The sequence below is a fragment of the Aythya marila genome, assembly GCF_965140915.1.
Source record: "Aythya marila genome assembly, chromosome: 22".
In the NCBI taxonomy this organism is placed as follows: Eukaryota; Metazoa; Chordata; class Aves; order Anseriformes; family Anatidae; genus Aythya; species Aythya marila.
In genome coordinates, this window is record NC_139063.1 from 270,909 (window position 1) to 294,854 (window position 23,946).

The 23,946-nt window shown below is 53.4% G+C and overlaps 1 protein-coding gene across 1 annotated transcript in view; it reads left to right on the plus strand.

Moving 5' to 3' along the window:
• The window catches only part of RUNX3 (RUNX family transcription factor 3), a 59,578-nt gene extending 54,086 nt beyond the window's left edge, over positions 1-5,492 (plus strand). Inside the window, exon 6 of the mRNA XM_082777646.1 lies at positions 2,201-5,492. Within this exon, the coding sequence (XP_082633772.1) occupies positions 2,201-2,724 (524 nt within the window). The 3' untranslated portion in view covers positions 2,725-5,492. The remainder of the gene's footprint in view (positions 1-2,200) is intronic.
• Positions 5,493-23,946: the final 18,454 nt, after the last annotated feature.

Sequence of the window (23,946 nt, forward strand, 5' to 3'; positions counted from 1 at the left end):
GGAGGTATTCAGAAGATGGTATTTTTTGAGTCTTTCCCAAGTTCAGCTGGGATTTTTGTTCTGTGGTCCTACCCTATTCTTGCTGAAGCTCAGGGCTCTGCTCAATTTGCTTCTTGCAGCAACTCTTCAAACCTCACCTCGCAGCACCTGACAGCAGTGCTGGTGCCACTTTTGCAGTAGCATGGCTTTGGGATGGGGCCGAGTGTCCTGCTGGCAAGCTGAGATGTGAAATAAGGTTGGTTTGCTCAGCTCTGAGCGTTTTCCGCAGTGTAGCTCTTTTCCAGCCAGCCCAAGCATGCTACCCCTCCACATAGCACCCAGGATGGATGGAGCCGCGGGTGTGTGCATGCGGTTCATGACAGCTTTGAGCTGCTCCTCTCTTATCTCACACCAAAGCCGCAGCCACATTCACAAACCAGGTGCTCCCCTGCCTTTCTCCTCCATGGAGCCTGCGTGGGAAGGCAGGCGCTGCCGATCGCCCGCAAACGGCTGGAGGGGAGGGTGGCGCCTCCCCTCCACTGCTCCCCTGCTGCAGGACTCACCTGGACCAGAAAGGGGCTTCAGGTCAGATCCCCTCCCTGTCTGCTCCTCCAGAGCATGTCCTTAGTTAGCTAGAAGGGATTAGCTCAGGTGTTTTTTTTTTTCCTGGGGAAATGCTGCAGGGACTGGTACACCAGCGCTGAGAATTTTAAAATGCTTTGGCATAATAAATATATATATAATACACATCCCTATCCATACACAGCTAATATGCAATCATATATCTCTGTGTGTCTCTGTATATACACACACATATGTAAAAATAACAAGTGCTTCTATCATATTCATCTCACACATTTTCTTGTTCGGAGTTGATTCAAAACCCAGCCTATGTGACAGACAACCAACAACTAATAGCCTTTCTGGCTAGGTTTGCTCTTTAGAGCTAGGCAAGCTTTTATGTGTTAGCTCTGAGCATCAAAAATATTCTCATGTGCTGCAGAGTCTGGCACAGCAGAATTTTCCCCGTACTTTGGAGCAGTGTGTCTCATCCTGCAGAGCGTGGGGAAGAGGAGGGCCTGCAGAAAAGTCTCTGAGGCCAGATGACATCCTGCTACCAAAGCAGAAAGGTGCAACATCCCTGCCTTTAGCGAGGGAAAATAGTCTTAGCAGTAAAGAGAAAGCCACCTCCAGCCAGCCAAGAGCTCTGAGCACAGTACGTCAGCCAAGAACTTTGGACTGGAACTGTTCTTTCTAGAGATTTTTGTTTTATGGGTGGTGTTAAAAGGCTGAGAAAGGCACAGTAGTAGCCATTTATAGCCATGCCCTCCTTCATAACTAGCGCCAGAGCTTAATGTGAGCTACTGAGGTCCAGAGGACAGGGGTTTTGCATCTCTGCTGGGAGAGCACAGCTCATTTCTCTTTGCTTCCCACAGAGGACAGGACCCAACAGCACCAGGCAGAGGTCCTGTCCAGATAAAAGCTGGCTGCAACCCACTTGACATTTATACCCCTAAGGAAAAGCACAGGGGCTCCATCATCTGTGGGAGCTGGGTAACATCCCCACCACACTGACCCAAGCGTCCCTTCCCCCAGTAGAGGAAAGCCTGAATTTCTCACTCTCTTTATCCTCTTGGAAGGAGAAAAATACACAGAGAAAAGCAAGCAGAGGGGTATTGTGGCTCCTAGCTTGGGAGTTTTCAGCTGTGTGTTTATCAGCTCCATCCCCTGATGGTATCAGCACGAACAGGCCACCCACAGGAAGGCTTAGCAGCCTGGTCTGGACTCCAGCTTTTCCTCTCTGTCTCCGTGTGTGCGTGTATATACACCACCGACTATCTCAGGGACCAGCCGTCTGGGGCCTGCATCCATTTATTTACTACACAGCTGATGTAATGGCTAAACATTTTTTTCTGTGTTTATGGGGTGTTTTTTTTTAATCTGCCAGAGACGAATAGACCCCTAGAGAAGTCAGCTTAATTGTGTCCCTTCTTGGATAGGAAACAACAAATTTTAGGACAGGAAATGGGAACAAATTAAACAAAATGGTTTTAGGATTTTTGTATTTAAGTTTCCCAGCTCTCTTCCCTGGCAGATCTTAGAGATGTTTTTCCCTCTGACTTTTATTCCTTGGGCAGGGGATGACCCAGGCCACAGGACAACCTCTACAAGCCACCAGGAGAGTGCTCTAACCACCCGCTTTCTTCTCCCAACCCCGCAGGCACATCAGACCTGAGCCCCTTCTCAGACCCCCGGCAGTTTGACCGCTCCTTCCCGACGCTGCCAGCCCTCACCGAGACCAGGTTCTCCGACCCACGGATGCATTACCCCGGCGCCATGTCCGCTGCCTTCCCCTACACCGCAACGCCCTCTGCGACGGGCATTGGGGGCATCAGCATGACCAGCATGCCCACCACCACGCGCTTTCACCACACCTACCTGCCGCCCCCTTACCCCGGCTCCACGCAGAACCAAAGCGGACCCTTCCAGGCCAACCCCTCTCCCTACCACTTGTACTACGGCACATCTTCGGGCTCTTACCAGTTCTCCATGGTGGCAGGTGGCGAGCGCTCGCCCACCCGCATGCTCTCGTCTTGTACAAGTGCTTCAGCGGGGAACAACTTAATGAATCCCAACCTGGGCAATCAGAATGACGGCGTCGATGCAGACGGGAGCCACAGTAACTCACCGACCACCATGACGACTACAGGGAGGATGGATGAGTCGGTCTGGAGACCCTACTAGGAGGAACGCAGCTGGGCACCCACCACTTTAACTTAATTGGCCACCGTCATGTTACTCCTTTTGGTAGTGAATGCAGCAAAATGAGACCTAGGGAAAAGGTAAACCAAAGTCTCCCAACCCAAAAGAAAACCAGGATCCTCTACATGGAAGCAGGGCAAACGTCAAGCGAAGATGAACCAGGACCTATGTTACATTTCAAGATAAGCGTCCACAAAGCTTGAATTTGTCGCTTGATGTGGTTCCTTTCATTTGTTTTTAATATGTGGATTGTACATAGGAAAGAAAAAAGATGTGTGGAATCAGATATTTGTTTATTGCAGAACACTTCTCAGTCATCTCACTCTCATCCCCATCCCCACACAAAGCATTCAAAAGTTAAGAAAACCTTGTCCTTCTGCAAAACGTTTTAGAGAAGAGAAAGGACCAGGAAATCATCTGAACCATCTCTCTGCCAGTGCAGAAAGACTGAACTGAAAAAAAAAAAAAAAGAAAAAAAAAAAAAAAGAAAAAAACCTTTGTCTCCTCTCAGTCCCTCCCCACCAGTTTAAGGCTCCTGACTACCAAAGATCCGTGGGACAATGCCAGAGCCACATGCCGCACGTGAGAGTCTGGTTTACAGCACAGCTGTGGGTTCTCGGGAATGCACGGAGGCTGCGCATTCCTCGTGGGTCAGACGGCATCAGCCATGTGAACAAGAGCTGTGATGTGATTATTATTATTCTTTGTTGACGACAGAGGTTGTATTGTTCATTTTTGTCATTGTCGTCATTTTTAAAACAGTAACGTGGCTGATTCTGTGCCTGACAGACCCTCCCCTTTCCTGTATGTTTACATATGAGATGTACTTTTTATGAGATGTGTTTTGTTGTGTTTGCTCTTTTGTCCTGACCTCACCATTCAATTCTTTGCCCCTCTTTAGCAAATCTCAGTGATGGTATCTGAAGCGAAGGCAGTGTTCAGGACAATTCAAGGTGTGTGAGATGCACTTCCAAGCAAGCGTGTTACCTGCAGAGTGACTCAGAAACCTTTGGCATGACCCTGCCATTGGTCTCTGGGTCTTCCTTTCATTCTCTCTGAGTGGCTATACATGCAGCTGGTGGCAAAAGCATCATATTTCTGTTATGATTCTTTCCTGTGTTTTCACCCAGAGTGGATTGACACATGATGACTTTTTTCTATTTAGAAACAACTTACACTTGGCAGTTCATGCTGAACGCTCTAACTGAGATTTGGAGAAAGGAGCAGTTTCTACGCAGTCCCTTTGGTGGTGGGAAGATTGTGAAGCAATGTTACCTGACATTTTCCAACCCCTTACCCTCCCTTCCGTTCTCCCAAGTGACCTAGAGCGCTGATATCTTGCTGTAGATGAATAAGCTGAAGAGCAGGCCCTTAAAGCTACCACTGGTGCACTGTTAGCTGGTTGGATTGTGTGGCATCTGGAGGAACCAGGTCCCTCAGGCACCGTGCAGACACAGCCTCATAGCTGGTACCAACGAGGCTGTGACCTGAATGAGACTGCACCAGGTGGCAGCAGGCAGCTGGAGAGGTGGCGGGGCTTCCCCCAGGCCGAGCTGGTGGCCTGGCCCCAACGCACGCCGCAGGGTTAAGCCGCCTTCCACCGGCTGGCCAGGCTTTCTGCTGGTGTGCAAACTGGGGCTGGGTTCTGGGCTCCCTGTGCCACAGGGCTGGTGGCACGTGGGCAGGATCCTAGGAGCGTTGGGGGGTGAGCTGCACCCCACTGCCCTGCAGCAAGGGCACAGGACAGCCCCCAGACTCCATTGCTACCAGTGGCCTGCACCAGCTCATATTTTTTCCACGTGTAGGAAAATTTAAACCCTCCAGCTGACCTCCCAGTTCCTTCTGTCTATTTTATGTCATTATACCTATCACCAAATCTCAGTTGTAGCTTGTCAGCAGTCAGTCGAGATACAGAGTATTGTAATTGCACTACCATGTAACGACTGGAGCAAGACATCCTGGCTTAGTTGGAAAGCTGCGATGACCACTCATGAGTTAAACAAGCAACAAGAGGAACAACTTTTTTAAATAGAAAATTTTAAAAGCTCTACCCCAGCAAAACTGCAACATTTACTTCCTTAGAAACAGGGAGCACCTCTCCAGTGCTTTCCAGCTGTAGAAACTGGACCGCAGCAGCAGCCTGTGTTTTGATGCATTTATGTTTATCATCCAACCACGCCACTGATTGAAAGCACAAAGAAAACAAGGCATTTGTAGTACTAGGTTAATTTAAGACTGTTCATAATGATTTTTTTTAAATGGCAACAATGTTATTTTTATGACATATTGTCATATGAAGGTGTAAATATATGCACCTCTATTGTATGCAAATGGTCACAAGACAGGCCAATGTTTTTTGCTTTGCACTATAATTTGCTTTTTTTAAAAAATGCACAATCGCTTGTACAGTAAAACCCCTTTGTCTGGCTCAAAGAATATTTAACTATAAAATCTAATTTTTGGTCTTATTTGTTATAATAATATAATTCTTAAATGTGTTGAAGGATCCGATTCTTAATAATGCTTCTAATACTTGTATGTGCAGGGTAAAATGACAACAACCAACTAAGGCGTTGAGAACAGAGACATTTGTAGATAAAGAAGGCTAAAGTTGTTGGTTTTTTTAATGGTGTCTTACAATGGACATTAAAAAAAATGCTAGTGATACCAAATAATGTGGTTATTTGTGTAATATACCAGCCCTACTTGAAGGTAATGCCCTATATTTAACATGTAGCCCATCTTTTTAACCTGTAGCACTTGTCACTGGGGTGGGGGGAGGCGGGGAGGGAGGGAGAGGATGGGGAGGGTCTGCTGCTGTTGAAGTCGTTTGAAGAAGCTCTGGCTGGTGACATCTCCGCCGTGCCAGCTTCTGAGAGCAGTCGGGCTCCTTTTTGTTGGCCAGGCTTGTGAACGGGTGGGACAGAGTTGGTACGAAGCCACAGCACAGTGGTCAGTTCTGCTTTTCTATTATCGGTGTCAATGTTCTTATCCAATGTACATGATTATATTGTCAGGCCTTCGTGTAATCATTTTAATGACTTTCCATGTGGAATAATAAACGTACGGTTACAAGTCCCCCCGTGCCTCCTGCCTGCTGACTCCTTGCCCGCAGCTCTGCAGGTCCCAGGCGCTGCATTCCGCTGGGAAGGGCCCGGCCCCTGGCCCAGCACCCCAGGGCCGCTGCCTGGGCTGGTGGCCACGGCCACAGTTTGGCCTGAGCGGGCGCAGTGAGTGGCCCTGGGTGCCTCAGAACTCAGGCACATGCCCACAGGCTCTGGCCAGCTTTCGACTCTCCTGAAATCCATAAAAAAGACTCCTGCAGCCTTCTGCAAGACCAGACTGGGCCCTGACCTGGAGAGCTTGGCAGGCGTTTCATTCCCAGCAAAGTTTAAATATCTCCCAGGACCCGGTCCTGTCACCACACTAAGGACTTCAGCCCTTTGTCCCTGTTCTCCACGGGCCTGGGCCCCTGCCCAGGTATAGCTGTTATTTGCAGGATATTTCCATGCCAAACTGATCCACACTTTACTCACGGCCTCAGTGAGTGATGCAACGGAAAGAGAGAAGGGGGAAAGGAAAAAACAGAAGGATGAAGAAGGGCTTTGTTGGACAATGCTGCCGCACACCCCAGTGCTCACTGGGGCACCTGTTGAAAAAGGCTTTGGGGGGACAGAACGGCTTTAGAGCCGGTGCCTGTCCAGGGCCAGGGCTCCCCTTCCAGACGCTGCTGGGCTCACCCAGCACAGGGAGGACGCAGCAGCAGCTGAAACAAGGACCGGAGGCACATGCAACTCTGAGAGCTGGCGATGTTAAACTTACCCAACACCTGAAGGCCAGATGGGTGTTATTTTTATACAGGCCACCTACCAAGCACAGGGTTCAGAGAGCTACAGATGCTGGGGCCGCATCTTGCCCAGGTTTTTCACCACCATAGTGACTTCACAGGGAAGGCTGCGCCCAGAGAAGCTACAGTGGGGTCTGGCCGAGCTGAGCGCCTCACGGCTGCTGCTGGTGAAGGGGTCGGCTGAGCACTGGGGCAGAGCGCGGTGCCGTGAAGCAGCTGCAGCATAAACATTTTTTTAATTTTTTAAACATTTGTGATTTTTCTTTCACAAATTAAGACAGGGGAGGATGGGGGATGACACAGGACACACATCACTGAGGCTTTGGTTTTGAACGTTCAGATATTGAACTGAGCAGAGTTTGTGCTAAAAAAATATTGTAAGAAAAATGAAGACCATTTCCTTTGAGAACAAAGCTAACAAAAGTCTCAGTTACACCAAAATTGTATTGTATTCTCTTTCCAGACCAAGCTCTAAACCCAGTCTCTCTTTTAATAACAGTTTTGTCTCCAAACTGCCCATCTTAGAAATAATCTTTGCACTGCCAAAAGGTTTATAGGCTACCCAGGGCACGTGGGATGGAGCTTGCCTTGGTGCAACGCTTACAAGGCCGTGGGACCTTGCCTTTCCCTCATCCCAGCGTTAGCGAGCTGCCGGTGGGCAGCACCATGAGGACACAGTCCTGCCCCTCCAAAACAGTGGGGCCAGGTACTCGTGTGAGGTGCCCATTGCCCTGTCTGCAGCCCCAGAACCCCGAACGTCAAACCCTGCCGAATGCTCCTGCTCTGACACAGCTTCTGTCTGCATCTGCAGGCGGATAATCCTGCTGCAGCGGATGGGGGCTGCTGGTGTTCTTCCTGAATACAGCCTATTTAGAAGCTAAATGGTAGAAAACATGGAAAATTCATTAGGGTGTCTGGGAAAGTGTTAGGTTACACATCATTCACTTCTATTTACTCAGTGGGACTTCATGCTTTGGGGGAGATACACATTTATACATGTATTTTATATGTATGGGCTGTTTTTATTGATTTTTTGTTCTGTTGTTGTTGTTGTTGTTGTTTTGTTTTGTTTTATTTGTTTGTGTGTTTGTTTTTTTTCCTCTCTCTGTTTGGTTCCCAGACAGACACACATGTGAGCCCTTCACTTCTCACAGGCTCTTCAAACCACGAGGCAGCTCCTGCCACGACAGTCCAGCATTCACTCCCTCCCCAAAACAGAGCTGCAGCTGCAGCCCTGCCCATGTGCTGCCCCACTTGCACACATGTGCCACTACTCACCCCCCCTGCCAGTACAGCGCTGATGCTCAGCATCTCTCAGAGGCAGCCAGTGCCTTTGCCATCTACTTGGAAAAGTCAGGAGCTGCTAAACCAAGGCCATAAAGGGCAAAATGCAGCCACGCCAGGACCTGCTGGCAGCAAGCCCCGTCTGGCTGCTGCCGCGGTGCTGGCTGTTAGGAGGCTTGGCGAAGATGGGAGCTGGGAGAAGAGCAAGAGGGGGCTGGCTGGGTCACTGCCCAAACAATAAAAATACGAGAAAAAAACAATCCCTCATTCCTGATCACTCAGAACTTCTCAAGATTGGTGAAATACAAAAACAACCCCATAAAAACTTTGTACTGGGGTCACAAGAGTTGTTTTGTTCAGCTGGAGCCAGGATGTTTCATTTTTCAGGTCCACTAACCCCTCTGCTGAGCTGTCTCTCCCCAGTCTTGGTCAGTTCTGAAGCCGCCATCCAGCCCCCATGCCCCAACCAGAACTTGTTCAGCTAAATGCAGTCCTGAATCAACCCATATACTGCAGACTCTCTATTTCAAATAAAAACAACAAAAAACCGCAACCGTCTGTGTTTTCCTATAAATAGGACTCTAACAACAAATCCCCACTGTTTGGCCATGCCATGACTCCTGCTTTACCTGATGCCTGCTTGTTCCTGGTCGGGACAGCCCAGACAGCATAGAGGGAAGAAGGAGAAGGCATCACAGTATGTAAAACTGCCCCCATCCTGATGCTTGTGGCTCCCCATCATATCATAGAATGGCTTGGGTTGGAAGGGACCTTAAAGATCATTCAGTTCCAAACCCCCCTGCAGGGTTGCCAGATCAGGTTGCTCAGGGCCTCATCTAACCTGGCCTTGAACACCCCCAGGGTTGGGGCCACCACAACCTCTCTGGGTGAGGGGAGACAAGGTCAGGGTCTTTCCCAGTGCCTAATTTAAACCCGGGTCCCTGGATCCCCGTCAGCCTCCTTGAATCCCTCCCACCCCGCAGGGATGCTGCCAACACAGGGCCGTGTCACTGGGGCACGCATCCCGCTGGCAGCCTGAACCCGCAGGCTGGTGCTTGGTGGCTGCACCCAGCAGCCTGCGTAGGAGCAAGCACCGCTTGTGTGGCAGCCACACAAAGCAGAGAAACCACATCTTGAAATTCCCCTGAAGCACACAATGTGCCGTTCTGCACGAGAGCTGTAACTTAATCACAGATACTACTTTTTATTTAAGTCATGCAAATAAAATCAACTGTGTAACTGTTAATTCCCTGACAGTAGCAGGGTGAGATGCAGGGAAGGTGTTTTCTTGTGTAGAGAGGTTGGGTTGGGCTGGGAGATCAGAGGAGTCTAAATTAAAATGCACTCTTACGCTGCAAGTATCTATTCTTGGCTTAGCCTACAGAGTCTGAAAGTGATGGCAGCGACACGGCTCTGGGATGCTGGCTCGCTGCATCAAGCGCCTCCCACCGCCATCAGACACCAGGCAATGAAAGCAGCTCGACTTCAAACGGAGACCAAGGACTCATTAACCCTGCAGTCGCGTTAGATGGGGTGATACCAGGCTTTAATTAGGACAGCCAAGGTGAGCACAGGCGACGAGGTTGCAGGAGCGTGTGTGTGTGTGTGTGTGTGTGCGCGCGCACGGCGCCGTTTTGACGCAGCCTCCAGGTGAATGCCTGTGGGCATGCACCTGCCTGCGTGGGCAGGGTGCACACGCGTGACGGGACATGTGCGCGTGGCGGGGGACGCGCGCCCGGCGGCACCCACCACCTCCCGCCACCTCCTGCCACCTCCCGCCAGCCCTGCTCAGGTTCACCCGTCTGCTCAGCTCCTCGCAGGGATGTGCTGCTCCACCAGGGATGCACTGCACTGAGAGGGCAGGATCCGGCCTTTGGGAGCTGTCTAGGTGCATCGCTTCCCTGCTCCAGACCAGAGATGCTCAGGTGGAGAGCGGTGGGATCACAGGGCTGCTGCCCCAAGCTCCCGCACACAGCACAGCAATGCCTATGACCCAGCAAGACAGGAGGAGTGAGGAAATGCCAATGGCCTTTTTGAGCTGGATAAAACAAATCCTGACTCTGTGCGTTCAGTGCTGAGCAGCCAAGGACCAGGTCAGGCTCCCCACCACCACTCACCACTCCAGCCCTTCTCCAGCTCCCATCCAGACTCTGGCTCAGCTCCAGGAGGAATATTTCACACTAGTGTTACCAGGCAGCATATTTCCTTTCCATTCTAGTGACTTGCAAAGCCCCCTGGGTCCCTGAGAACACATATATCTAATTCTTTAAGATGGGTGTAAAAGCCCTTGGCAGCACTGGGTTTGGCTGTGGGGAGGGGAGCTGGCGGTGGCACGGAGCAGGGCTGCCCGCAGGGCCAGCGGCCCCGGAGCCATCCCCGGGGGCAGCTGCAGCCCTGTCCCCGCCTTGGCAGGTTTTGCTGTTTGTCTTTGCAGCCAGTGGGTTTATTACAGCTGGGAACACCCAGGTTTTTTTTTGCTGTCTGCCATGAAATCGATACAGTAATTTCATTTCTCAGTCATAAATGAAATGAGCTGTAAAGTAAAGTTGGGTGTTTAAGCCAGAGTGAAAGAATGAATTGTTCTAATGGGGGACGTTAATGAGGGGATTAAACATGCCTGTGAAACCCGGGGGTCACCAGGCCGCTCCTGTTGTCCCATCGGGCACTTTTTGGGCTCCCCCCCCCCCCTTCATGCCAGCTTGGAGCTGTGTGGTCCAGCCCCCACTATCCCACCTGGGTGGGCGCCTGCAGCCCCCTGCACGCCCCCAGCACAGTGGCGGGGGCCAGTGGTGCTGATGGGGGGCCAGCACCAGGCATCGGCTGCAGCCCCGCTGCGTGCACCAGCATCCTCAGCACCATGACGCCTCACTTCAATGAGCAGGTAGACAAAGCAAAAAGGGGAAAAAGTAGAAATGAGAAGTTTCTTAACAGTAGCAAAAAAAAAAACTTTCAGCTGACCCAAAGCAACTGGTTTTCCACACAGATTTCTTTTGCGGGGGGAGAGAAGGAATAAAAGCGTAGCAAGCGTGCAGAGATTTCCATGCCTACCAGGGCCAGACCATTTCCAACAGGTTAAATGCCTTCCCCAGGGTAAGAAAGTCCAATGCTTGCCGGCCCCTCGGTGCCCAACCGCTCCTGCCAAGCTTGATGCTAAGGACAGCATTTGGCCTTTGTGCCCCTGAAGCAGTCAGAGCAGCCTCGGGACTCGTCCCTGTCTGAGTACACGGAGACACCCCCCCCCCCCATCCCTCCCTGGTCATCACCCCCACACACTTCATCTTCTATTTTTCAGTAAAATGCAACCGAGCACTGATCCAGGTAGGGCAAGAGAGGACTTTGATAAGTCCAAAAATATGAGTGCCGTATTATCTTTAAACCATTAAAGAAATAACACAGCTAAAGCCCTACTGGGCAATGAGAAACTTTAGCCAAGTTCCCCAAGCCAGCCCCCTGGTTCAGTTGTATTCCCTTGGAAATCCTTGCAAAGAAAAACACAGGGCATGAAAAATTTGGTTTTCATTAAAACCTCGAATGTGAGGGGTTCTGTAGCTTTCAATGGGGCTTTGATTCCTATAGATGATGGAATGTTTTCAGAACATTTAAAAAATGTTCTCCACCTTTCTATCTTATATCTGCAGAAAACTGCGCTGGCAGATTTTTTACCCCTGCCCATGCAATAGCACTGGTGTGTATTGAATGCACATGCAAACTATTGCCTTTATTTACTTTGAGGTTTCATATAAAAATACAAAGATATTTTCTTGTGGCTTTGGAACCAGAGGAGATAATCCTCCAAAGGGGCTGCAGGGCCAGGGGAGAAGAAATGTGTGGAAAATGCTGGAAGAATTTTCTTAAAGGTGTTTTTTTGTTGTTGTTGTTGTTGTTGTTGTTTTCTTCATTCATTGTGAGAAACCAGGGTGTCTTAAAGGCACTTGTGTGCCTTGCTGAGCACCATCGACAGGGAGGAGAGAGGCACCTCATGGGTTTGGGGTGGCTTTGTGCTTTTGCTTGCATGAAGATAAGAAAAAAACTTTTTATGTATGTGTGATCCACACTTGGCATCTCCGTGTCATGCTGGGCACGCAGCAGCAAGGCGAGGCGAGGACCCAGCCCTGCTTGTGCCAAAACGCAGCGCCGCGGTGCAGGCCGGTGGCTGGTTCAACCAGCCGGGCTGGCTGGTCGGCGGCCGTTGCACCGGGAGCCACACCGCGCTCCCTGCTCCCCGCTCCCTATCTCTTCCTTTTCTTCCCCTCCCCTCCGCCAGCTCACCTGCTGCTGTGCATTAAAGCCTCATCTCAATTACACCAGTCATTAGTCGCCGCCCAAGAAAGGGCCACCCAGTCTGCAGTGGCGGGCTGCCATCACGGCCGCCGATGGCGTGGGTGCCGGCCCCACAGCTCCCGCCGCCCCGTGCCCAGGGCCGGCGATGCCGCAGGCAGCTCCACGGCTGGGCCGAGCCACGCAGCGCAGCCCAGGGATCACCTGCAGGGCTCCACTTTTATCAGTGATCTGTCCCAGAGGGATGAGAGGGAGCCAAGCGACTTGAATAAACCCAAACAAACCTCGTGCACGTTGCAGAGGCAAGGCCTGCAAAACCCTGAGGATGCCTCAGCTCCAGCACAGACACAGCAGCACCGGTCAGCAGCCAGGGGTGCCGCTGCCCCTCACACCCTGCATGGCGGCAGGGCCGGTGTGAGTGCAGCTGATCCAGGGGCTGCCTACATCAGCTCCGTGCCCACCTGCAGGGCTTCTCCCAGGCGGCAGGCAGGGACAGGCCCACTCTGCCTGCGGGCCGCTGCCGGCAGTGGTACAGCAGAGGTGGGAGCATTGCAGGGCAGGGGTCCCCTGTGCTCCCCGGCCATGCTGGGGCCGAGGGCTCCTGGCTACCGCAGCTCGCTGCCACGCTGCTCGGCACCACACCACTGAGGCCGGGAGGCGGAGGAGAGCCGCGCACGTGTGCCTGCCTGCCACAGCTCACGTAGGCAGGAGGTGCTGCTGACCTCGGCTGCCTCCTCGCTGCAGCAGGAGGATGGCAGTGCCTGTGCGTGACCTGGACAGGAGCTGCACATCCTCATCCCGGGCCCTGGCCCTGCAGCAGAGCTGGCAGCCGAGCCCAGCCTGGTCACAGTTCAGCCACCTCGAAGGTCACCATGGCTGTGCCTCGTTTTAGGACGTGTATGGCTTCATCCTGCCCCCACCACTCTCTGAGAGCTTTATATGCCAAGAAGCTATGAGCAACAAGTGGCCAAATAAAAGCTACCCTGCTCCTACCTACCACAAGAAATAAAAACATGATTAATTTTTTTTATATATAATGAACTTTTAATAAATTTTACCCTTGCTCTAGGAGTACAGTTACTGCCTCTGCAGCTGTCACTTCAACGCTGTGCATAAGGAGGTAATAAAACACCCTCTCAGAGCCTTTAAACACTTGATGGCTCTGGGTCCACATGGCAACAGCAAGGACCCCCACAGACGGCATGCTAATTACCATGCAGGGGTGTGCAGGGTTAAGAACCAAAGAGCTTTCACCTCTGCAGCACCCCGCTGGCCCGGGCTACAGCCCTGGAGGAGGTGGATGCTGGTTTTGGTGAGGTCGAGCCCCAGGTGCAGCCTCAGGGCCTGGGACCAAGCCCTCCCGGGCACAGGGAGGGGGACGCAGCCAGGCCAGTGGGCACCATGCCCCGTCAGCATCTGTGAGCTCGTCAGGTCCCTGGCACAGCTTGGAACAAGCTGAAATTATTCAAGGAAAATGTCAAAGGCCCCTCTATAACCCAGCACGCAGCAGTGTTGATCTGTGCCTTGATGAGCTCTAGCACTTTGCCCAGAAGGAAAAAATGCTTATTAGATTAAAATCCAGCCCCTCTTCATGAATCCTCTCCCTCTTCCCAAACCCAATCATTTTAAAAGGTAGAAGTGAAAAAAAAAGGGGGGGGGAGAGTAGCTTTAAAGAGACTTACCCGTTAACAGGAGATACTTTGGCCTTCTGTAACTTTACAAATAAACTTTGCTTTAAAAGTTTGACTTGTGGCACAGTTTTGGCAAATTCAGACCCCTTAAATACACCATTTCCTGCATTCTTGATTGCTATCTGAAGGCTTGTGAAAATATACAGGTGGATTGAAAAACTTTAACTGTTTACTCCCCACCCTCACCCTCTGATTTGGAAAGCTGCTGCTGTTGCACGGAACTCAGCCCTGCTCAGGACGGGGCCAGCACTGCTGGCTGGTACCCAAATCTCCACCACAGCACTGGATCACCGCATCTGGCACTCGCGGGGCAGCAAGGGGAGATGCTTGGGACAGGCGTAGGGTAAAAGAAGAACTGGGGCTAAAGCAAAGGCCTGGAAATCAGGCCCAGCTGCCCTCTACCTGTCTGTCTGTGCTGCCAAAAGCCTGAGGATGGGAGGGACAGACAGGCTGCAACGTCCTGTGTCACTGAATGCCGGGCTTGATTTGCTTTTCCATGAAATCGCCTCTCACCACAGCTGGTTCAAAGAATGCCTGCAGAAGCCTTGAGAGGTTCTCCCTGCACAATTGTAAAGGAATTGTTATTCTTGGTTTAAAAAAGAAGAAGAAGAAGAAGCACAAACATAGTAATTTATGGGATGCTGGGCTTGCATCCACTGGTCCTGGCAGCCCTGGAGTGCAGTGGCACCCGCCGGGGTGAACTCCCCCTGGAGCCACCTGGCCCTTCCCCTTGGGGTAGAGCAGCAGGGACAAGTGCCAGCCCCAAAGCCCACCATGTCCCCAGCAGCCCCTGTGCGGAGGAGCAAACCACCTGCATGGAGCACCAACCAACCTGTCTTGCTCCCTGTTAGAAGCTCATTTTTAGGACAGTTCCCTGACCCTTTGGCTGTGGCCAGCCACCCAGCAGGGCTTTGCTCAGTAAGGAATAGCCAGCCTTTCCCTTTCCAGCATCAGCATCATTGTGGGAGAGCGAGGCTTGGCCCTAATCCTGTTAGTTCCTAGTTATTTCCTCTCCGTCCACTGCTCGAGCATTAACAGGGCTCTTCCAAAACCACCGGGGCTATTGGCATCAGCTCTCCCCCTCGGTTGGCCGTGGCTGAGGGGTGCAGATGCGAGGGAGCTGCCTTAGCGGGGGGCCCAGCCCACCCAAGGGTGCCCGGGGATGGAGCAGGGGCTGGGGTGAGCAGCGCTTTTTAGAAACGGGCGCCGTGCTGCTCGTGCAGTTGTCCTGGCATGTTTCACCAGCACCGTCTGGCTTCTAAAGGAAACAAACCCCTGCAAATACAGCGAGCACTGAGATTTCAATCAAAAAAAAAAAAAAAAAAAAAGGAATCAAGGAAGCCTTTCCCCCACCCCCGCCCTCTCCTGGACAAACAGCGTTTCTCAGCCCACATTCAATACCTAATTTCTTTCTGCCACATCAAGATACTATGGATCTGAATCAGCTGTTTTTACAAGAGAGGATTTTTTTTTTTTTCTCTTTTGCATTTGCCAACAAAAGTATTAATAGTTTCAGCTCTGGAGATGAAAAACGAGAGGCTGGAGAAAACACAGCCCAACTCCCAGGTGTGGAGCTGTGGGGAATCTGTGTGCTGCCCAGAGCTGGTGCTTTGGAGAGGGCAAGGAGAAGCCAGGAGCTGCAAGTCCAGGTTAATTTCCACCAAAACAGAGAATAAACACCAGCAATTTTGCTGGCCCCAGGCAGCCTGCATATGGCCAAGGAGTATTCCTGTGCAGCTCCCCAAGCTCATCTGTAAAGTAAAACAAACAGGGGCTCAAATAAAATAATAATAAAAAAATCTGAATTGAAAATGCCAGCCAAGACCTTTTGTATAAAGGGGACCCCAGGAGCTGCAAATATGCAGGTCCTCTGGTTTTCTTCGTTCCGCATCTCCCTACCCGGGCTGGGGGCTGCAGCAGGGGCAGGACCTGGCTCTGGTTCTGCACAGCTTGGACGAGCCTTTCCCTCACAGGCATGCAAAGGAGCGAGGTACTGAGCAGGCCTTTCTCTCCTACCTGCTCAGGCTGCAGGATTGCATAAAGACAAATTTTGCTGCACAGCAGCCTGACTCCAGCACACGTAACGAAGGTCCTTGTCAGCCTTGTGCTGGCACAAAGAGTTGTGCAAGGATTAAAACTCACTCCTGATCCCACCCGCTGATGCTGGACAGAAACCAGAGCCTTTCTCCTCATTCAAGTCTCTCATTTCCAGTGCGCCAGGCTGGTCCATTCTTTCCTCCCAGGCGCATCATGCCATTGCCGGTGGCATGCTTTTGCTCCACTCAGCAGCAGCAAGTTAGGGCCATCAGCTGGCAGAGCTTGATGGCAGTTTTGCAGTTGAGTGGCTTGCAAAGGCTGAGTTCACTTTCCATGGCACACATGGGAATTTATTTGTGAAGGAGCTGTGCTTGGGGACTGCATCACGGAATCAGCGTGTTGGACAAGGACCTGCCCAAGGAGCCCCCATCCGGAGCAGGCGAGGTGCTGGTTACTGGGCTCTGCCTCTCCCTCCCATTTGGGCAAACATCACCAGGGTCTGCTGCATGCCTGGGAGCACGGTACAATAAGGTTTAAGTTGCCAAAACCACAAGGGAAATAAGCATCTGTTTAAAAAAAGAAAAGGGGGAAAAAAAAAAAAAAAACAAAAAAAAAAAAGAAAAAAAGAAAAAAAAAAAAACCAGAAGTCACAACACTGATGCTTTGGTCTGGGATTTTTGAGCTGGGGCAAATCTGAGCCAGCGTTGTCTCTGTACCAGAAACAAACCTTGGGTCAAGCCCAAGCAAAAGGAGGAAATTCCAGTCCCTTTCATTTTATTTGCCACTGTAGAAAGATGCTGAAGGTGCCCAGAAATACATATTTCAGAAACACACTTTGCAGTGGCTCAGCTACACAGGAATAATGCTTCTGCGCAAGAAGCGTTTGGGCTGGGCACTGCTTCTGCAGCTTTTTTCCTGCACACATGGGCTGTAACCTTGGCCTTCCACAAAAACAGGGGCAGGAATGCTGGCAGCACCTGGGCAGCTGCAAGCTGCTATGGGGCAGATGTTGCCAGCGGGGCCAGCAGAGCCTTCCCAGAGCAGCAAGTGCCTCGCACAAGGGCAGGCACCAGCCCAGCAGCAGGAGGGGCCCGGGGACATGGTGGCTTCAGGGGTCCCTTTGTGCAGCTGCAGAGCCACCGGCCTCATAGAGGAGCTCTTCCCTGGCGTGCTGCAGCCAGGACAGCTGGCGAGGGAGGGATTGCTAACCTCCGTGGGGCCTGCGGGCTCCCTGGGGAGGAAGGAGCATTCGCCTCTCCTGCCTCAGCCTACGCTCGCACGAGGCTGCCTTTGCTTTGCAGAGGCCAGCTGGGACCGTGCTGTCAGCCCGCTGGGTATGCAGCCAGTTCCATGGCTTTGGCTTGGAGGAAGCCCACAGAGAGCTGCTGCTGAACAGAGCTCCGCAGGACCCTCCTGCTGGCAGAGCGGCGTCTGCGACGTGCCAGAGCTGTGTGGGTCCCTTCCGAGCAAGACAGTACGGCTGGGCTTGGGCTCTCCCTTCTGGGGAGTGAAACTAGCTCCACTGAATGAGGCAGACAGCAGCCCCAAGCTGCTGCGAATACCCACATCAAGTGAAAACTACTGGGAATTAAAGAGCTCACCATCACATGGCTCATCCCTCCCAATTCACCTGAATGCCCCATGCTGTGAGCACTTTTACTGACTCCCGGGTACAGGTTCAATCCAAGCCACTGATGCAAACACCCTGTGTCAGCAGCCTCGTCCAGCAAGTTAGCATGGAAAAATATAACGCCCGTGGAAGCACTCACACAAAATTAACAAGCACTCCTGCTGCTGCTCATCACACTGAAGCACCCCAAAGGCACCAGTTCCCAGCACAGTGATTACCTACTCCAGAGCCTTCCTCAGTTGCAGGATGATCTCTGGACCCTCATGAGACCCACAGGAGGGAAGATGAGAACTCACCAAAAGCCCAACTCAGCTGTAGTGCTGCCCAGACCAAAGTGAACCCTGGAGTCGAGCTGGAGAATCAGAGACCCTGGCACTGCTCCTGCATGGCACCACCTGGCCCTGTCCCACAGCACCTCCCGACACCCTGTCCCTGTCCCACATCTCCTCAGCACCAGTTGGGTGGAAAGTAGGGCTTTGGTCTCCCACAGGATTCCCCCGGCCTTGCCGGCCCAAGAGGGAGCTGAGTGGGCGTCCCAGGGGCGGCTGGGCTGCCCTCACTGGTGTGCAGTGGAAGCACGGCCAGGACATGGCCATGAGCGGTGGGTGGTGATGGGAGCCTGGACACGCTGCACAGCTCTGTAGCTCTGCCCTGGCTGCATCCCACCTGATGCCGGCGGCAGGCTCTGCACTCCCAGCCGCTGCCAGAGCTGGGGCCAGGGCCGGTGCCCCCGAGGCTGAGAGGAGCTGGAGCTCTCCGCAGCGCAGGGCTCGCACCCCTGGTCCAGGGCAGATGCTGGCCTCGGGCTGAGAAGCGAGAGGCAGCGCAGCACAGATGAAAAGCACAGGGGAGTGTTTCAGAGTGATGGACAGTACCAGGGGAGAGGACAAGCAGATGCGAGCCTGCCCCAAATCGGCCTCGTCAAGGCTGGGGTGAGGATGGGGAAGGTGTGAGCCCAGATCCAAGCTCTGCCCCAGACTTATGGAATGGCCTCAGGCAACTGCTTTCATCTTGCTGTCTCTGTAAAACTGGGTTAAACGCTCCCCTCTTTCCTCCTTGTTTGTTTAGACTGTGAGCCTGCCAGAGTGAGGGCTGCCTCCCTGGTCCTCCCATGGCCAGCATCGAGGCCAAGCTGCTCCAGATCCTGTTTGACCTGAGAGCCAGCAGGCTCAGGCATCCCAGCTCAGCGCATCCACTCATTGCACACCTCTGGGAATATCCCAGAAACCCAGCCTTACCTCTAGAAGTCAGTACAAATTCAGAGTAGATTCTAGCCCTGGAGTTACAAAACCTGGAATGAAATAAGGGCATCAAAATAGTGCTCCTTTTCTCCATTGGTAGTCATCAGCCCCTCCTTACTCCATCTCCAAGGGAAAGCAGAGGAAGTCTCAGAGCCCCTTTGTCCACGTTGGAGAGCTGGGACAAGGAGCCGAGGGCAGGAGCTGTTCCCTTTGGGGCCCAGACCCTAGGGGCCATGTCGATGCTTTTATTGCACATGCCATGCCTTGTCTACCCTGTCCCCCAGCACAGGGATGGGGTAGGAGGAGAGCCACCGCATGGCTCACCACCCTCCCCGGGTGCTCTGCTGGGGTTTGCAGGGACAAGACACAAGCACACCCATCTCGGCAGGTGCTTCACTGCAGACTGGGGAGAGGACCCGGGTTATTAACGCAAGCACTGAAGGGGAGAGAGGAGGAAAAAAAGGAACCTGAACTAAAACCACACCATACTTGTTTATGGGAATGGTTTACACTGACCACAGGAAATACTGCACATGTCCGGGCAACCCTCCCGGCCAGCCTCCGCGGAGCCACTACCTCGGTGCAGGCAGAGCTTGGGCAGGAGCCTCTGGGGTCAGAGGCTCAGTCAGAGCTGCAGGCCAGCTCTGGCCTGGCCTGCAGCTCAGGAGGCAGTGCCATGTCTGTCCTCGAGGACACCTGGGGCAGCGCTGGATGCATGGAGAGAGCAGGGGCTGCACACATACACCCGGGCACAGAGCGTTTCCTTTTCTCCTCCTCTCTCTGAAAAAAAAGCAGTACCAGAGCTTTCAGAGGTCACCACTGTGTGCAACAACATTTATCAGGACTTCTGCTTGGAGAGGCCCCTACCTGCTCCAAGTGCCACCGTTTCAGAGCTAAACAGCGTGGTTCACATCAACCTGCAGGGGCAACCCTGCACGGGGGCCTGGTGTGGTCCCGAGCTCCCCACCAGCCAGCCCGGCCGCCGCCGGCAGCCACACAGCCCCAACCAGCGCCGCCGCCGCGCCGAGCCAGCAGACCCGGGCACTCTGACTCATGGCGCGGAGCCGTCCCCGGCCCCGGCCCGCAGAGAAAGTCGGAGGCGAGAGCTGCGGCCGGCGATGGGGGAGCAGAGGCCAAACTCCCCAGGCAAATGTCCCGTCTTGGAGCAGCGCGAGCTGATTGTGCAATAACACCCCTGTGCGAGCGGGGCTTTGAAATGCAAAGGCAGAAAGATCTGTTACGTTCATGTAGTGCTGTTGTGGTCTAAGTCAAACAAAGTACACAATATAAATTGGCTGCAATTGCTAATCAGCAGGCAGATTCAGACCAAGAGGCATCTCGCATGTAAATCATATTTACCACTAATTAAATGCACAAAGAAGTTTTTTCCAGGCATTCAAGGTTGCTTCTGCAGAGTTTGAACACCCACACATGCACACACCCATCGCCTCTGCAAAACGACAACTTTTTTGCGCACAAAGCAGTTCATTTCCATGCGCGTGGATTAGGCAAGCACTTGCCGAGATGACATTCCCATGTTCCCATCCCTGCTCCTGTAAAGGTGCATGGGCTGAGCAGCAGCAGCATCCGGACCCACCGGGAGCTTGTTGCTCCCCAGGCACCCAGGTGGCTCCCAGGGTTCAGCCTCACATCCACCTCAGGGCATTTACATGGCAACAGCACCATTTCAGCCCATTTCCAAGTTCAATGGAGATGGGAGAGGTCTCAAGCTGCTACAGGGTCTGTGAAAACATCTGGTTTGAGGGGGGGAGGCCAAAGAAGTTCCATCTCCCCAGGGAAAAACCCAATCCCCGGTCCACCTTCCCAGGGAAAATCCCAATCCCTGAGGTCCAACCGTTGGTTCCAGCTGATCTGCTAGCCACTTGACATGTGTACCATCAGGCACTTGCACCAACAGCCATAGGAGAAAGTCATGTGCCACGCCAGTGTAGGTATGCTACATGAACCAGGCAGAGGTAGCTCAGCACCAGGTATATTGGGTATCAGCTGAATGCCAAGGTGGGTGCTGGAGAGACATTAGCAAAATGCAGCCTTTTTTTCCCTGACCAGTTTTGGGGCTGCCATGAGATGACATGGGCAACGGGCTTCTACAGTCCCCCTCTTAGGTGTTTACACCTGAGGGACGTGCCCACTTGCCCTGTCCGGCTGATGTCCCAGGCCTTGTGTGTGAGCAGCAGGCAGCATCACAGGCCGTGCTCTGCTGCCGCAAAGCTGCACACCAGTCGGGAGCCTGGCTGCAAGCTAATGAGATAATTTGGCAGAGGAAAGCTTGGGGTCAACAAACAATTGGGTGGTGTGCTGTCATGCACTAGGGTTTGTGAGGCAGCCAGCCTGCAGGACAGAACAGCAAGTGTTGCCTTTAATGGGTGATGAATATAAATCATCTGCTAAACATACCTGAAACTACAGTGACTTCAGAACGAGGAGGAGGTGATGACAGTGAAACCGAGCTGGCCTTTTCCTCGATCTCTTCCCGGAGCGGCTTTAGCGGCAGAGACCTGCTCCATGGCTTAGCTGAATGTGGGCTCTATGGGCAGGGCAGCAAGGTCGGCCTAGGAGGAACCGCAGAGCGGCAGCACACAGGGACATCACCAGCTGCAGTCCCTGGCTGCGTGCAGTGCATGAACCCCAGCTCCCCCATCTGCACCGAGCAGCATGGCCAAGCACACCCCAAAATCCTGATGCCTCTATTCAGGAGCCGCAGCACAAGGTGCTCCAGCAGCGGGGGGCTCCAGTGCTTTGAGGAGCAGGGTCACTCACGAGCATCATCTGCGTTTGCAAGCAAGGCTTTAATCTGAGCTACCCGGCACGCCTGTGAGCAATCATCATGCCGCAAGGATGTCGGCACGCACTGGCCCTCGCACAGGACACATTTGGATCGCATTATACCGGGGGTGTCAGCAGAAGGCATGGTGGTGAATGCTTCAAGGCCCAGAGCCGTGGACAGAAAGACATTCCAGCTGCTTTCTGACACAGCAGAGACTCGTGTACGTGTCACGTGCAATTAGAGGAATGATCAAATATATGTCAAGGCACTGGGAATTAAACTCCTAATTCAGTGCAGCACTAGTCCCTGAGAGGATCAGGCAGCAAGTCTGCAAACCCGCAGAAAGAAGAGCTTTCCATGTGGCGCAGTGTTAGGCAGCGAAAGCAGCTGTCAGGGCTGAGGACGGGAGGGCTCAGGAAGCGTGGAGCTACTGGCTCGGGTGGGCTGCAGGCAGCGGCTGGCAGCAGCTTCCCCACAGCAGTGGGAGAGGTGCAGCAAGCGAAGGCTCGAGCTGGCCCTGCCGTTCCTCTGCTCTGGCCCCTCGTGGCGGCAGAGCCACACAGATGGCACCGAGACACCTCTGTCCGCGCTGAGCACACAGGCTGCCCCAGTGCAGATCCCCACCAGCACCTTTCCCCCGCAGGGACACGCTGCCACCAGCTGCAAACCAGCCCCTTGCCCTGCCGCCTCCTCCCCACAGCTGCAGCGTGCTCAGGCCCCGGGCGCAAACCTCCTCTGGGACGGGCAGCCTCGCTCCATCCTCCCATATGCAGCGGCTGCATCCAGGGCTGCCCAGGCGTGAGCGGCCTCGCCAGAAGGGCGCATTTGTGAAGGCAGGCTGTGAGGGGGGGCAGAGGGAAACAGCCCTTGCGCAAGAAGGCAGGCGCTGCTGCGAGCTCGGCGGGACGGCTCCAGGGAGTAATTCCACCCCACGGTGATGGAGAGGGGCGGGGGGACAACGTGGCATTTAGCAGCCGGGTTTTCAAAGCCCACTCCACCCAAGGGAAATGCAGGGGACGTTCAGACGGCAGACAGCAACGGAGGGCCATGTTTCACAACTGCAAATGGCTCGTGCCCCCCACCACCCACGTTTGGGGCGTGTTTGAAATCTAGATGTCGACTTTGTATCTCCTGCTCATCTCCAGTTGAAACATTCCTTCTTGTTTACTGGTCCTCTCCCAGTCACAGGATCCCAGTTGAGCGAAGGAGCCTTCATTTCCTAGGGACATCTTGCATTCATTAGGACATGTTGTTATTGACTTACAAGGCTGCTAATTCTCAAGGTCCAATTTAGCCCTCAAAACCACTAACATGTGTGCTGGGGAGTTGCTACATTGCTGTGACCAGCCAAGCGCTGTTCGCCAACAAAGCAAAGCCGGGCACAAAGGAAGCCTCCATTTAAAGCCATCTCCTCCGTCTCCTGGCGCGGCAGAGGTTTGGCTCCTCTCCTCTGGTGCTCAGGAGCTTCAGCCCTGCATGCTGTGTGGCAACGACTCTGCTGGGGCTTGGAGGGCGACGAGGCTGGCAGATGAGCTCGAGCATCTGACCTCTGCACATGGGAACGGACGTCAGGAAGGGGAAGCCGTGGTGCCAGGAACGCCAGCAGGGCCCCAGTGGGGGACCAGGACTCCCGGCCCCCAGCACACTGGGGAAACGCACGTAGGCTCCTGCCTGAGGAGCAGAGCGACAGCCTCGGGGCTGGGGGAGCACAGGCTCCCGGGGCTGGTGCCCAGCAGGCTCTGCACCAAGAAGCAGCGCAGCCAGGCGCCTGCTTCGGGGTGAATTCAAGTGGTTTAAGAAGTTGCCTCAGCCGCAGATGAACTGTGGCAACTGACCACGGGCTCCTTGTCTGGTCCCAGCATTAAGTAAAACAGCCTTGCTTAACTCCCCATCTCAGGGTACTTCTCCCTACCTGTGGTACCCAGGTAGCCAACAGGGAGGGGCAGGTTCCTAAATTGCCTCCTAGCAGCCCCACTGACTATATATAGTGAGCCCTAGCTCTTAACTTGAGCCCCTCAGGGCACTGACTCACCGACAGAGGTGGATTAAAGTTGGGTGGCTGAAGCAATTACAGCCCCCAGCTGCCAGCCCCACCCCAGCCGGGAAGCTGCAGCCCCCACAGCGGCGATGGCTGAACCACACTTGAAGCAATGCCTGAACCACCGTGTTTACAGGCTGCTGAATGAAAGCAGCGCTGGGGTGCTCCAGGGAGACAGCCCACAGCCGCCACAGGCTCCATGGCGCGATGGCGGCTGATTGCGCCCGGCGGGGCACGCAGCCCGGGGCCTCCGCCGCGGGATCTGCAGCAGCCGGCACAGGGGGCAGCAGGGACACAGTTGATGCACCTGGGGAAGAAGCCGCTCTTGGAAAAGCCCTTTTGACTTTCGCTGGCCAACGAGAAGCTAAGA